Source organism: Bombus affinis, chromosome 3 (genome assembly GCF_024516045.1).
Source record: "Bombus affinis isolate iyBomAffi1 chromosome 3, iyBomAffi1.2, whole genome shotgun sequence".
In the NCBI taxonomy this organism is placed as follows: Eukaryota; Metazoa; Arthropoda; class Insecta; order Hymenoptera; family Apidae; genus Bombus; species Bombus affinis.
In genome coordinates this window covers 16,098,613-16,115,277 of record NC_066346.1, presented here as the reverse complement: position 1 = coordinate 16,115,277, position 16,665 = coordinate 16,098,613, and the positions used below count along the sequence as shown (strand labels likewise).

Below are 16,665 nucleotides of genomic sequence, written 5' to 3'. Positions count from 1 at the left end.
AGGTTATTAGTCGGATCGTATCGGCATGATGGACCATTTTCGATTTCGCACTCCAAAGGATCTCGGTCTTCTAGATCGTGTGAGCACATAGAGCTTTGTTCCACGGTTTCACCGAGCTTTACCATATTGTTGCCCCGAGATGCATACGAACCACACCGCATGTTCTCACTGAGCCCTTATCATACTGTCGCCCCGAGATGCATGCGAACCACACCGCATGTTCTCACTGAGCCTTATCATACTGTCGCCCCGAGATGCATGCGAATCACATCGCATGTTCTCACTGAGCCTTATCATACTGTCGCCCCGAGATGCATGCGAGTCACATCGCATGTTCTCACTGAGCCTCATCACACTGTCGCCCCGAGATGCATACGAGTCACATCGCATGTTCTCACTGAGCCTCATCACACTGTTACCACAAAAGCGTTTGAACTACATCACACGTTCTCTCTGAGCTTTATCACATTATTTCCCCGAAACACGTGCGAACTCGCTCTGCCGGGTGTTACTGGCATAGTGCTACTGATCTTCCGAGGTCGAAGTGCTCATATCGTCATGGTCACTGTTATTGCCTTCACTACAGACATCCAACTCGGCAGGGGTGCAACCATCTGGCATTTTCCTTAACCTGTCGTGACTGTACTTGTACGGTCGCTTACCGTCTAATGTCCTTAAGATATACCTGTCCCCTTCCAAGACTTCTGCTATTACAAATGGACCTCTAAATTTTGGATCTAGTTTGGTTTGATTCCTTTCCTCATTCTTGCGTAATACGAAATCACCGAGATTAAACCTAACCGCTTAAGCTTTAGCTTTGTCAAATCCATCCTCATCATACCTAGCACTAGTTTCCATCCACTTTATTGCCTGTCGTCTTATATTGGAGATATCGATACTTTTGATGTTATCGGGTAACAACAGATCGTGAAGTCTTGCCGTTCTACCTATTAGTAGTTCTAATGAGCTCGAGTTTGTCACGCGGTTGGTGGTGCAATTCAAAGCCAACTGTATTTCCCCAATCGCGTCTTGCCACGGCCGCCCGGTCGTCTCTACTACCGTGAACATATTTTCCAATGTACCCATAACACGCTCTACCTGTCCATTGGCCCTACTAGCACCGATCGCTATCAAGTGAACTTTAATTCGTTTGCTTTCGCAGAATTCTCGAAATTCTTTTACCCTTAAAACATCTTCCCCCGATCTGCTATTATCCGGCAGGGACTCCCGAATAAAAATATAGCGGATTTAAGCGCTTTAATGGTGTTAAGGGAATCTATCTTACGAGTATGATGCAGGTATACGAATTTAGTGAAGACGTCGATCAAAACAATGACGTACTCCTTTGAATTGCTTTTACCACTCAACTTGCCTGTTATGTCCATGTGGACCGTATGCCAGGGTATGCTGGTCTTAGGTATAGAATGCAGTTCGGCTTGTATCTTACCTAAACTAGCTTTCGAAACATGACAAGCATGACAGTTCTCAATGAATCGGCGAACGTACTTCGCCATCCCTTCGAACCAGTAATACTCGTATAGTTTCTCCAGCGTTTTCTCCCAACCTAAGTGCATAACTGACTGGTACACATGGTTAATAACAGACTATCTAAAACATCTTGGGACTGTAGGTACACAGAGAATCCTGCCTTTTCTTTGTATCCTACGGTGCAGAGTACCGAACCGTAATTCGTATGTATTCGCGATGTCTTCCGCGAGTCCATCGTTTTGCAATCCCTTGACGATTTCCAAGGTTTGAGAATCACAACGTTGTCCCGCTAATAGCCAATCTTCCGAAATTTCGGCCAGTCAACTATTTTCTCTTTGATTTTGTCGAATTTAATAGGGTCAACGCCTGTGGGGTTTCGCGACAAGAAATTTGTGAGCCGTCCGTTTACTTTCCCGATACATAATGTCAAAAATAAAAGTCTGCAAGTAAGCCCATCACCTATGGTCCCTGTCATTTAAATGTACTTTATTACTCGATGCTTTCAACGAGTTGCGATCCGTGACGACAAGAAATTCCCGTCCCTATAGATAGTGACAGAAATGTTTTATGGCGTTTACGATAGCTAATGTATTGTGTTCATAGGAGTGATATCTGGATTCCGCGGGGCTGGTTCTTTTACTGTAATACCCTATTACCTTGTTCTTACCTTCGGCTTGATGCGTCAAAATCACCCCGTAACTCTCCGAGCTAGCGTCAGTATGTAGTTCTATCGGGTAATTGGGGTTGAATATCGTTAGCACCGGCGCGTCGGTCAGGGCGGAAACTACCTGTTGTCTTATTTTCTCGTGTCTATCTGTCCAAGTTATATTTCTGTTATCTGAGATGAGCGCATACAGGGATTTCATCGTCTGTGAGAATTTAGGGATGAATTTTCGGAAGTACGGAGCTAACCCTATGAACTGCCTGAGTTGTGTAACGGTCGTTGGCACAGGTGAAGAACTTAAGGTGTGTATTTTACCCGGGTTAGGACGAACTTCTCCGTTATGAATTACATATCGCAAATGGAGCACCGATGTCTTTAGAAAAGAACGTTTCGCAAAATTAAAAGAGAATCCGGCTTTTACGAGGGTATCTAATACGGTGTTCAATCTTTCCAAAGCTCGATCTATCGAGTTGGCAATAATTAGGACGTCATTGAAATAAATAACAACATACGAATGAGCGAGGTCACCTAAGGCCTTGCGAATGACCCTCCGAAAGACGGACGGTGCAATTTTTCAGTCCAAACGGCATCGTTATCTACTCATATTGTCTGTCGGGGTAACGAACGCTGTAAACTTCGTTGGATTAGGATAAATAGAAATTTGGTGAAACCCGCTGGCCATGTCCCGGCTAATAAAATATCTCGCCTCTTGCGATCTCGCGACTTGATCCGCAATAAGGAGTAAAGGGTACCGATCCGCGACGATACTTTGATTTAGATCTCGGGGATCCACTCGTAATCTATCTGAGCCGTTTTTTTTCTTCACGAGTTACGGCTCGCTAATGGCGAATTACTAGGCCTTATAATTTTTGCTTTAATTAGAACGCTTGTTTTCTCACGTACCGCTCTTCGCTCCTCCTCGCTAAGTCTATGAGGACTTCCTCCTACGGTGGTGTTAGGATCAGTTAATCGTATTTCTAACCGGCCTGCATTTACGCGAATACGTAGGAAACCCGTAACGAATGAATCTTTGAATTTGTCGAGAAGAGAAATTGATCGACTTTTATTATTACCATGTACATCAGCGTCAACTTCATTAACGACGATCTCGTTTGCAGTGGTTTCATTACAGACACCAATCATTTTTGTTTTACACATAGCGAGGCTATTTTGTGTAATGTTACGTCAAAAACCAGACTTAGAGTTCCGCAACTAATCGCGACATCATATTTCAAATAACTATCAGCAAGGACATGAGAAACTATCTTCGATGTAAAAATCATTAATACACACAATGAACAAATGGGAGGCGTATGTTTAATACAGGTATTCCCTACTCCTCGCATTACTAATATGTCAGTCATTCCTTTGCCAGAAAATCTCGAGGCCGCGGACACTTTAATTAGTGAACGCTCGGCTCCCGAATCGGAGTAAAATGGAAACGACTCACCCAGATGACTTGATCTATCCGTTGGTGCTTCCAGTACGTAGAAGTCGACTCGCCACTCGTTATTGAAATTATAGTTTCCTTCCATAATCAGGTTGGCAGCTGCGCCCCATGCAGCGGAGTCGGAGCACGCGATTTTAAGGGTTAAAACGTGGTAGCGATAATTGTTAGGTCTCACACTCGATTTGCACTAGCGACTGAATTGCGCACGACTTGCGACTTGAGCACGATGATCGTAAGTTCTAGCACTGTTATAATCGGCACTGATCCCACTTCTGATGTCGGGGCGGCGTTAAGATTTGAGTTAGGGTTGAGGGCGTGAAACGAATCCCTATTGGCGCTAGACGTGATCATTATGCAATAGAGGAGATATTTACTAGTGCAAATATGACTATGATGGAATTGGACAAGTAATAGGATAATTAGGTACTCGAGAAGCTAATGACAATGATCCTAGGCTCACTAACGAATCCGCGGTCAAGGGGATGACAGACTCTACTTTTCCTCAGCGTCTAAGTTGTACTCAATGTTAATGCACGAGGCAATCACTACGTATCTGAGAGTTACTTGAATCGTCTTTGAGATCGTACCGGAGAGTGGTTCTCCATCACGGTAACGCTGTCGAGGAAAACTATGATGGGTGTGCCCAAGGGCACGAAATCATCGGATTCGTGGAGAAAAGCCTTCATTCGGAAAGTGAGGGAAATTGGCGTTACTGTTAATTGGTCAATTTCCATGTTGGTGGTTAGGGAAGGGTGCTAGCCGCCCTTAGGAGAAAGTTCGAGAAGAGGAAGCGTCGTTGGTGAGAAAAATAGATTTCTCCTATTTTCTCGTAGCTGGGACGAGGACTGTTTGTCGGTTTGAAGGACTTTAGTTAAACAGACCTTAAGATTTATAGCAGGTCCTCGGGCTAGCTGAACATGTACTGTGGAGACGCGTCGACATCTGGTAATCATCTTACTCAAAGAATAGAGTCTGCGTGTGGCGAGCCACGGGACAGAAATCGTTGAAATGCTTACCGTCGTGCCCCGTCCTAAGTATTTCTTTTAAGGAGAGCTATAGGGTTACTTCATGCCTTTGTTAGACAAAACGTTCATCCCTTGACCGCGACTACGTTCGGCGACTGGTTGTCGCCTCGAGCCCGAGCTCACTATCATAAATCTCAAATAAGTACAGTCGAATCGAATGACAACAGTTTCTTAATTCGGCTATGGTGAAATCTAAATTACAATACTAGGGGTCTTCCCAAAGTTCCGAAGGGAAGGTTCCAGTATTCTTTCATCTCCGACATATATATATATATATATATGTCGGAGATGAAAGAACACCGGAACTCCTCCTTGGATTCGCGGGAATACCGCAACTCTGTAACTTAGATTAAACAAATGCCGCTCCGATTATTCGAGATTTATGATCATGAGCTTGGGCTCGAGGCGACAATCAGTCGCCGAACGTAGCCGCGGTCAAAGGGATGAACGTTTTATCTAACAAAGGCACAGAGTAACTCTATACCTCTCCTTAAAAGAAATAGTCGTAGCGATACGTGGCAGTAAATACTTCAATAGTTTCTATCCCGCGGCCCGCCACACGCAGATTTTGTCCTCCGGGTAAGATGATCGCCGGGTGTCGGCATGCCTTTGTGGCGTATGTTTAGCTAACGTCAGGACCCGCTATAGATCTTAAGATTTAGTCAAGCGAAGTCCGTCAAATATACTTTGTTGCAACTACGGGAAGATAGGAGAAACCTATCTTCCACGAGCGTTGCCCCCCGTCAACAACCTCCCCTCAAGGGCGGCCAGCATCTCTTTCAAAACGCCGATATGGAGATCGACCAATTAGCAACAGCGCTAATTTCCCTCGCCTTCGGAACGAAAGCTTTCGTTGACGAATCCGAGGATCTCATGTCCTTAGACACACCCATTATAGTTCTCCTCGACGGCATCGTCGAGACGGAGATTCAGTCTTTCGTACGATCTCATAGACGAATGACAGTGCCACCTTACAACCAGCGAATACCTCACATCTAGTTAACAAAGAGTTAGACTTGAACTGTGCGAGAACATACGTTTACCATCCCGTGACCGCGGATTCGTTTCGAACCTAAGGTCATTATCACTAGTGCTACGAGTGCTTAATCTTGTTAATAAGCCCGTGCTAATAAACTCTCCATTGTATCACGACAATGGCTAATTCTAATGAAAATTCATTAAACGCCCATCTCCATAATCCTGACTTCAATCCGACATATATATATGTCGGGTTGGCGTTAAGATTAGAGTTAGGTTTAAGGGCGTGAAACGAATCCCTATTGGCGCTATACGTGATCGTTATGCAATAGAGGAGATATTTACTAGTGCAAATATGACTATGATGGAATTGGACAAGTAATCGCGATAATTAGATACTCGAGAAGCAAATGACAATGATCCTAGGCTCAATAACGAATCCGCGGTCAACGGGATGACGAACTTTACCCTTCGTTAGCGTCTAAGTTACACTGTATGTTAGAGCAAGGGGCAATTATTACGTATACGAAAGACAGGTCGATTGCCGATGAGATCGCACTAGAGAGAGTGGCTCTCCGTCGCGGTGACGCTGTCGAAGAAATCTATGATGGGTGTGCCTAAGGGCACGATCATGAGAGTACCAAGAGATCATCGGATTCGCGGAGAAAAGTCTTCGTTCGAAGGGTGAGGGAAATTGACGTTGCTGTTAATTGGTCAATTTCCATGTTGGTGGTTAGAGAAAGATATTAGCTGTCTTTGGGAAAAGTTGCTAGCGGGAAGCGTCGTTCGTGGAAGGATAGATTTCTCTTATCTTCCCGTAGTTGGAGCACAGGCTATTTGTCTATTTGAAAGACTTTGTATAATTGAAACTTAATATTCGTAGCGGATCCTCGCCCAGCTAAACATATACTGTGAAGATGCGTTGGCATCTGGCAATCATCTTACCCGAAGGACAAAGTCTGCGTGTGGCGAGCCACGGGGCAGAAACCATTGAAACGTTTACCGTCGTGCCCTGTCCCAAGTATTTCTTTTAAGAAGAGCTATAGAATTAATTCATGCCTTTGTTAGACAAAACGTTCATCCCTTTGACCGCGGCTACGTTCGGCGACTGATTGTCGTCTCGAGCCCGAGCTCACTATCATAAATCTCAAATAAATACAGTCGGATCGAATGACAACAGTTTCTTAATACGGCTATGGTGAAATCTAAATTTCAATACTAGGGGTCTTCCCAAAGTTCCAAAGGGAAGGTTCCGGTGTTCTGTCATCTCCGACATATATATATTATTATAATGACTTATTTTAATAATGACTTAATTTGTATAGTAAAAACAGCTAAAATCTCATGTAAGATTGTTGGGATGTTACGTGATATTTCTGTTGCATCATTGATTATCGTTATACTTTGAAAAATAATTAAGGAAGCGAACAATGCGTGGACGATTATGGCAGTTTTATTAATAAACGAACGTTTAATAGAGAATATGGATTTACTGGATAAATAAATGTTTCATTAAATGTAACTGTTACGTGCAGAATAATATGTTGTTACATGTATGAACTAAAGTTGATGTAATACTCATATTATATTTATGGTTTCAAAGAATTAATAAAATCTGCTGAGATTCAAACGTATGCTCTCCCTTTTATTCTATGAGAATTAAACATTTAGAAGATTTTATGAAAATGCACTAAACAATCAGAAGTATCTGTTTCTCCTTTTCTTTTTCTTTTTTTTTTTCTTTTTTTTTTTAACATGTTGATTGCCACGCGATTTTTATACTTATTTTGACTTGGATAGATAGATTAAAGCGTACCATACCAAGACATTTCATTCTTGCAAAATATTCTAGTCTATTTGCGTACCTAAACACCTAAACACCTAAACACCTAAACACCTAAACACTCAACGTGTTGAAGAATTAAATTTGAGATTTAAAGTGCCACAATCTCAATGACTATATCTACTTTCATGCGAGTACCGATATAGTTTACCAGAAAATTACAAATATGTATCATTTTAATATGAATATAAATAGAAGCATCTGTTTCTCCTTTTTTTTTTTTTTTTTTTTTTAATATGTTGATTGCCACGCGATTTTTATACTTATTTTGACTTGGATAGATAGATTAAAGCGTACCATACCAAGACATTTCATTCTTGCAAAATATTATAGTCTGTTTGCGTACGTGCTCATAATCTTGGCTGATAACCGCCATTCGCTATATACATCGTTGGTATCGACGTCAAAGGATTAACACAGACAAATACACAATCCATACAATCCGATTTGATTGATTTTAGATCTTGCATCAAACAGATCTCTATATAAACAGATAATTTCCGATTCTAAACATTTGTATTACGTTCATCTAATTATTAGGATATTAGATATATTATAAAGGAAGATATTATGTATTAAATAATCTGCCTCTTCTTCCGCTTTCAAATCCTCTACAAACGCCTTTTATAGTCGTTCAACTTTTCAGCTCACAGAAAAGAACATTACGCGTATTCCTAGCAATCGTCCAAAGACTCGAACGTGTGCTTCGATAAAGCTCGCTTAACTTTCATCGACACATCGATAACTTTGCGTTCCAAGATGTTATTACGCCCTAGAATCCCTAACATAATTTTAGAACCAGAATTTCTGTACAAAACAATTCCATCGCTTTGTCACGCTTAACGGCTCAATCATCGAAACATGTATCATAACGCACGAATTATGATAAAAAAGAAACTGTCTTTCGAATAAAAGCAATCCGTTTGCCAGGTGCGCTTAAGGATGTACAGGACGTCGACGGAGCAAGTGTACGAAATACAGCCGCTGGAGGGTAACAGTTCCGCTCAACGTTACACTCAACAGCCGAAACAACGATTCTCTGAAATGCCTACTCCGTCGGTTTCGCCGACGTCTTCTCTCCGAAAGCGCGTCTCGGAACTGCCAAGAGCCGCGAGTGCATCCGTTTCCGGTGCTGCGGGCATTGTCTGCTCTAATACGGATCTGATATCGATCGTAAGCTCGTTAGCGTCTTCCGCGATGGAAATCAACCGATGCGGCGAGGAAGCGCCGAGTTCCCGGGACGATAGCAAATCAAACTGGCCCGGAAAAACGACCGAACAGAAAGGAAGTCGATCGAAGAGCTTCCGTTCCAATAGCTTCGACGTGTCGACATTGCACGGAGCTAAAAGTAAGCTTAGCGGATCCTCGAAAGCCGCTATTTCGACCTTTATGGCACCGTCGAATTGGTTCACGAAGAGACACCAACCGATGTCGAAGAAGCCGAAAGATTTAGTAACGGCCAGTTTAAGTCTCAAGTTCGATAAATCGAAGGTAGTGAAGGCGATGAAGGAAACGTTGGGTAAAAAGTCCCCTAATAGCGAGGTCAAACACAAAGTCGTATGGGACAACACTAGTGGAACCAAAGTGGACGCTCAGCTAAGTTGTATTTCTCGTTACGATATCGTTTCTTGTTTAAGAGCCATCGTAGGTGAAAGGAGGAATGCAAGAACGCACATAATACGCAAAAATCTATGGCAGATTCAAAGTACAGTACTCGTTGTGATATTCGGTAAAGATAATAAGTTCTCCTATGGAGATTTCATTTTTCAAATTATTCTCGTAAAAGTACGTATTTGCATAAATAAATAGCACACGGTCTCTGCGTAAATACCTAGGCCAGTTATAAATATTTCAGTTTGCCAACGATATCCCAACATGTGGGACACTCACATGTGTGCTACTTCGTGAGCGATGATAAAGGTGCTGGTCAAGCCTTCGTCTCGATTTAACGCGCACGATCTCGCGGGATAGCATACTCCTGACACAGGTGCGTAACCGGAAGGACCTCCTATATCTAATCGCGTCAACCATACAGCAACATCGTGATTTACGTCCTTCGAGGACAGCATCTTTCTGTTCCATTTGTTCACGTTCTCGAGAGATCGTCTGGCATCGCCACGGCGGACCTACGACAACGTTTAATATTTTCTTAATAAAAGCTAGCAAATATTACGAATATATTATATTTATTATTACATCATGCATTATATACTATATATAAATATTCGTCAATGATAATAAATATATGTGCAAGTAATCGTGTTGTTGATTGTAATCAAATGTAACTTGTAACGCTATTAGTATTTTAATCTTCCTGAAAAATGTTGAAATGTTGATTCAACAGCAGAGAAGAATAGCAGAAAAAGAAAAGTAAAAGGAATCGCAAGTGTCGTATATCAATGATATTATCATAGGTCTATAACATTAAATTAAGATTCTTAAGAGATGAAAAAGGTTTAATAGTCGATTATACAGATATTTCGGATACACGATAAATGCGAGGTTTGCCAATGATCCGTGAAAATTGTTTGTTTGGAAATTTGTTTCCAAGGGATCGTTCACGGTTGTCCAATTTAACAAAATGGAACTCGTTGCATTTTATCGATCTAAAACGTCATGCGCAGATATTTTGACCTATATAATTTATATACCATACACTGTACAGATAAGTAGAAAATAAAATAATTGACACTCGCATAGGCGTATCTCAGATAGTTACTACTTTAGTTAAATGATTTAATTTAATGGAAATCGCTTACCATAACGTCTCGTTTTTCCGCGTATAAAATCATTCGTACGATCACTAGAATCATGTTGGATTCGAGCGATGGGTCCATGTAAATTGCACTGACCTAGGATTAAAATACGTACGAAAATGTAACAGGTGTTAAAACAGTATTACAGCCTTACAAATAAATTATTATTCAAAACTCTCGTAAATACATCGTATCTTATATAATTTTCCTAAAAAATTAATTTTATTCGTTATATTTATCTTAGGAAATGTACGTTATTAATCTCAACAGCATTGGAAAACCAATTACCGAATGGCTGAAATTAATCGATTACAAAATTCCATTACGGATAAATTATTCGCTGAACTTTTTAAAAGATACGTGCAAGCTTTGAACAGTGTAAACAGAAAATACAGAGCTTCCATCCGAATATACGATCGAGATGTTTGAAAGCAAGTAGCGTACCTTGAAAATACAGAGATACGCATAACTCTGCCCTATGTTTCCCGGTTGCTTGCGTACATATGTAGGAGGAGGTATTCTATATCTAAGTATAATAACAGAATTTCGTTTGGTATTACTTACGATGTTTAAAAGAGCCAAGATATATTGCTGTACTCGAATTCCATGAAAATCTACCACGGAGTAATCAGCAGCTATTCCAAGCTCTAGCCATCGTGGCGGCGAATCCTTAGCAGCTGGTCTTTTCTCTATGAAATGACTTATCTTAGAAATCGACTTATCTTCCACGAAATTAGAAAGTCTACTCGACTCGACTTGATAGCTTAAACGCATGATTATTAAAAGCATAAATTAATATCTACGAGCAAGTATTCGTGGAATAATTATTATGATATAAATAATTATTTCAAAAGTATAATTTCAAAAATATCAATTCGGTATCACCGTGAATTTCATCCTGCAAATTTCTTTAAAATTCTTGACAAATTTTGGTAAACGTATTCCTCCAGCAAATTTTTCTATTTTTCTATTTTTTTACATTAAATTAGGCAAGATAGATAAAGATTCGTGCAATGGACAATATACATATGTGTAATAGACAGGGAATAATAAAATAAATTAAAAACAGCGAAATATAGATGAACGTGTAGAAGATCAAGCGAGAGTGGAACGCAATAGGGAGAATAATTGTAAACCGAGTTCCTTTTAAGGCTGAAGATAAGCTATTCTTATATTACATGCTGTTATTATTACTTTTGTACACGATAGATTGGAATATCAGTACAATTTCTTTCTTTCAGTAATATTCGATGATTCGTTAATTTATTAACCGCTATATTGTACGTGGTAAGTAGAAGAGCAACGATTGTACAAGAATGGCATTTGGAAAAATATTTGACTTACTTGATAATCTGTTCCTTTGCCATTTAGGACCAAAGAAGTATAAATTTCCTCGGGATTTGTTATTTTATATAGGTTGGGGTTGATAATCAATCTCGGATCCACTCGGATTGGTTATCACACCTTTTATTTTCTCTCTTATACAAAACACCAAATCACACAGCAAACGTCTAAACTCTCCCAATGCGTCTTAGCAATTAAGGCGTGGTCGACTCCTATGGCAAAAGAGCGTCGTTAGGAGTCGTACCAACATAACCCTAGTAACCTTTTAGTAACTAGCGGTCATACCAACTGAGCATTTCTCAACAGGATTTACGTCGATCGATAATTCTTCCACTATTGTATCGTTGTATTCTGTGGAGACATCGTCTTTTTCATCGTACAGAATCAATTTCTCAGCTTCTGGGTATTCCACGTCGAAGACGTCACCGGAAAGATTATAAAATCCCTGAACATCGTGGCTTAAGGAATCGCGTTTGCTTCGTTTCGACTTTCTCTTACTTTCTTCAACTTCAAATTTATTCGATTTCCCTGTAACCGAATTATCAACGTTTTACCACGTTTGCCTGTCTTATCTTCGCTATTCTCGTTACGGATAAAATGAAAAAATAGTTGCAAAATTTCTGAAATTGTAAATACGACCAGATTGGAACGTATCAACGACATATACGGTGTCACAAAATTGTGACAAGTCAATATTCCAGTTGTTAGTTTGTTGAAATTACGCCACCGCTGATTAAACGTATCACGCTTTAATAGAAAATTCAATTTCCCAGCGGGGAAAATGGAATTTTGCGCTAATTAAAGTATTCCGCTTTTGTACAAAATTCCATTGTTTTCTGTTGCCCGCGAAAATGCAATTTTACGACGGACATTTCAGACAAATTTCCATCAGACGGCTTTCCATCCGTAAAAAAGAATGCTATCTATAAAAGTGTCAATGGAAATTGACCAAAGTAACGTCAAACAAACCTGTTTAAACAGCGAGGTAAATAGACCAATTGCTTTTAACAAAACCTGTATCGTTGCTCTTAACCGTTTCACTTTTAAATATCAATCGGCGCTGTTCCTCATTAAAATTTCGATTTAAATCGAACGAGAAATACAGCGTAACACTTGGAATTTTCTATCGTTTCTCAACCATACTTCGAACATTTACGTCGCATTCTTCGATTCATAGGATCGCGATGTTGGATTCTTCGATTTCGATACAAAAACGTTTCACAGCTTTCGACGCGGGAAATTTAATTAAGAGAACAAATAATTTGTTTATAAACTGCCAATTACGTGCCTTGAATTTCCGATATATGCAATAAATTTCATTGCTACTTGACCTAAGTGGGTCATAAAGTTGCAACCGTGTAAACCGTGCCACGTAATTTTATTGCATTCAATTTTCCACGTTTCCAACAATTTATCAAATTAGAATTTATCCGCGCATCGTACGAAATTTTTCATAAAAATTGATTAATAATAGTAGATATATAGCTCCTCGTATTCGTAAAACAGATTTTTAATCTGTAAACAACGAGTCGTGGTAATTACGATACGATCGATTTTCAACTTAGCAAAATTTGTTTCCATTTAACATTCACATCCAGATTGTATTTCCTTTGTAATAAATTAATTATATAATTAAATAAATTTATTATTCGAACCGATATTCAGATACAGTTCGAGTATACTTGATAAATTTTCAGACTCGATTCTCCAAATCGAAAATGAGAACGTTTTATCCTATACTTTTTCTTCATTTTTCCACAAGGATTCGCGTTGTTCTCGCTTTCAGACGTTGTTCCGTTGCATCCTGTATATACGGGGTGTGCCAAATTTAAACCGTCAAATTGTAAGGAGTTGATTTACAGACAAGAAGAAGAAGAAGAAGGAAGAACTTTATATAATGTTCGTCAACGGACGTTTCTTTACAGAATTACAAACGAGTATCGTTCGTACGAAACAGGTGACGACGCGTTTTCCATCGCAGCGTGCAAAAGTTCGCTGTATTATCGTGTCAGCGCAGTTGCATGCTTTTTATCATGCGACAACAAGCCCGTGTCGTTAATAGCTACAATAATGATACAATGAATAATTATTATCTGGTATGTTTGATTGTTCGTTGGAGAACGTTGTCCGTGTGGTCGGATAGAAGCCTGACATCGATCAACGATGGGAGTAATACGATCTCGTACACACAGTTGCTAACAATTTGATCGAGTTGCAAAAACCGCGTGTTTTTACTCGTTGCGCTAGTTGTTCACGCGAACTCGCATCTCCAGAATAAACCTTCCGTTTTACAGTTGCGAAACCATAAATACAGAAAAGAAAACGCAGTTCTTGAAACTCTGACGAAACGCTGATAATACGGTCAATTGTCGCGTGCTGTGAAATGGAAAATTCGTCGTTACTTGTTTCATACGTACGATACTTGTTTGTAACTGTGGAAAAACGCGTTTATTGCCCAGCTTCGTACGACATGTTTTTCGGTAAATATTTACAAAGCGGACAATCTCGCCATATTCAACGGCTTTGAAATATGTTTGCCAAGGCTAATATTCCGAACAACTTTTTCCTGTAATACTCTTTACCGTCGCTCTGCTTTCCGCGATATTCGCAGCAATTTCTGTCTCGACGACAGCGATGATTTCGTAGTTTCGCTATTCCCGATATCACTGCTAAAGCTTTTCCTACCTCGAATAACGACGCAAAGCTTCGTATGAATCGTATCTATCCTGTTACTTGATACGCGAATTTAATTCACGGTAGCCTCAGTGATGTTTCTTTCCTGTGCGAGTTGAAAATGATTATCAGAAATGCATATATATGTCGGGTTGGCGTTAAGATTAGAGTTAGGGTTAAAGGCGTGAAACGAATCCCTATTGGCGCTAGACGTGATCATTATGCAATAGAGGAGATATTTACTAGTGCAAATATGACTATGATGGAATTGGACAAGTAATCGCGATAATTAGATACTCGAGAAGCTAATGACAATGATCCTAGGCTCAATAACGAATCCGCGGTCAAAGGGATGACGAACTTTACCCTTCGTTAGCGCCTAAGTTACACTGTACGTTAGAGAAAGGGGCAATTATTACGTATACGAAAGACAGGTCGATTACTGATGAGATCGCACTAGAGAGTGACTCTCCGTCGCGGTGATGCTGTCGAAGAAAACTATGATGGGTGTGCCTAAGGGCACGAGATCATCGGATTCGCGGAGAAAAGTCTTCGTTCGAAGGGTGAGGGAAATTGACGTTGCTGTTAATTGGTCAATTTCCATGTTGGTGGTTAGAGAAAGATATTAGCTGTCCTTGGGAAAAGTTGCTAGCGGGAAGCGTCGTTCGTGGAAGGATAGATTTCTCTTATCTTCCCGTAGTTGGAGCACAGGCTATTTGTCTATTTGAGAGACTTTGTATAATTGAAACTTAATATTCGTAGCGGGTCCTCGCCCAGCTAAACATATACTGTGAAGATGCGTTGGCATCTGGCAATCATCTTACCCGAAGGACAAAGTCTGCGTGTGGCGAGCCACGGGACAGAAATCGTTGAAATGTTTACCCTCGTGCCCTGTCCCAAGTATTTCTTTTAAGGAGAGCTATAGAATTACTTCATGCCTTTGTTAGACAAAACGTTCATCCCTTTGACCGCGGCTACGTTCGGCGACTGATTGTCGCCTCGAGTCCGAGCTCACTATCATAAATCTCAAATAAATACAGTCGGATCGAATGACAACAGTTTCTTAATACGGCTATGGTGAAATCTAAATTACAATACTAGGGGTCTTCCCAAAGTTCCAAAGGGAAGGTTCCGGTGTTCTTTCATCTCCGACATATGTATATGTCGGCTGGACGATAGGATTGGGGGTGGAGGTGTTCGATGAATCTTCGTTGATATTGGCCATCGATGCGGTGTAACAATGGTAGAGTTTATTGGCACAAGTGAGTGGTATTACAGCGTTGGTAACTAATCACAATGTTAGATACTGGCGGCGCTATGACAATGGCCTCGGGTCCGGTAACGAATCCGCGGTCAACGGGATGTCGAACGTGTATATTTCGTGGAAGTCTAAGTTATATTCAGGTCGCCACAGAACAAGCACTACGTACCGGAGAATTACTTGTATCGTCGTTCAAATCGTACGAAAGTGTGTCTCTCCATCACGGTGACGCTGTCGAGGAAAACTATGATGGGTGTGTCTAAGGGCACGAGATCATCGGATTCGTGAAGAAAAGTCTTCATTCGGAAAGTGAGGGAAATTGGAGTTACTGTTAATTGGTCAATTTCCATGTTGGTGGTTAGAGAAAGATATTAGCTGTCCTTGGGAAAAGTTGCTAGCGGGAAGCGTCGTTCGTGGAAGGATAGATTTCTCCAATTTTCCCGTAGTCGGAACAAAGGCTGTTTGTCGGTTTGAAGGACTTTCGTTAAATAGATCTTAAGATTTATAGCGGGTCCTCGGGCTAGCCGAACATGTACTGTGGAGACGCATCAACATCTGGTAATCGTCTTACTCGAAGCATAGTCTGCGTGTGGCGAGCCACGGGACAGAAACCATTGAGACATTTACCATCGCACCCTGTCCCAAGCATTTCTTTTAAGGAGAGTTATAGAGTTACTTCCTGCCTTGGTTAAACAAAACGTTCATCCCCTTGACCGCGACTACGTTCGGCGACTGGTTGTCGCCTCGAGCCCGAGCTCACTATCATAAATCTCGAATAAGTACAGTCGGATCGAATGACAACGGTTTTCTTAATACGGCTATGGTGAAATCTAAATTACAGTACTAGGTGTCTTCCCAATGTTCCGAGGAGAAGGCTCCGGTGCTCTTTCATCTCCGACATATATATATGTCCGACATATATATATGTCCGACATCTCCGACATATATATATAAGGCTCCGACACCGGAGCCTTCCGTTGAAACCGGGGAAAAACCCCTAATATTGTAGTTTGGATTTCACCATAGCCGTAGTTAAACAATCACCGTCCTTCAGCCCGATTGTAATTGCCTGCAATCTATGAGAATGAGTTTGGGTTCGAGGTGACAACCAGTCACCGAACGTAGCCGCGGTCAAGGGACGAACGTTTTTCTAACAAAGTCATGAAAAAGTCTATAGCCCTCC

The 16,665-nt window shown here is 40.8% G+C and overlaps 2 protein-coding genes across 8 annotated transcripts in view; one reads left to right on the top strand and one right to left on the bottom strand.

The window, feature by feature from the left end:
* LOC126914736 (uncharacterized) overlaps window positions 1-9,257 on the top strand; it is a 55,563-nt gene extending 46,306 nt beyond the window's left edge. The window contains exon 2 of the mRNA XM_050719119.1: window positions 8,379-9,257. Within this exon, the coding sequence (XP_050575076.1) occupies window positions 8,391-9,257 (867 nt within the window). The 5' untranslated portion in view covers window positions 8,379-8,390. The remainder of the gene's footprint in view (window positions 1-8,378) is intronic.
* Window positions 1-16,665, bottom strand: part of LOC126914696 (uncharacterized) — a 733,243-nt gene that overhangs the window by 583,825 nt on the left and 132,753 nt on the right. For 2 of the 7 annotated variants that reach the window (XM_050719004.1, XM_050719005.1), the window contains 2 exons: window positions 11,549-11,596; window positions 10,769-10,893 (listed from right to left, as the gene is read on the bottom strand). The gene's annotated coding sequence lies outside the window, so the exon portion shown is untranslated. Of the gene's footprint in view, window positions 1-9,123; window positions 9,575-10,207; window positions 10,301-10,768; window positions 10,894-11,548; window positions 11,597-11,668; window positions 11,761-11,833; window positions 12,180-16,665 lie in introns of those variants that run through there. The other 5 variants (XR_007709769.1, XR_007709771.1, XR_007709770.1 and 2 more) reach the window with 4 other exon arrangements.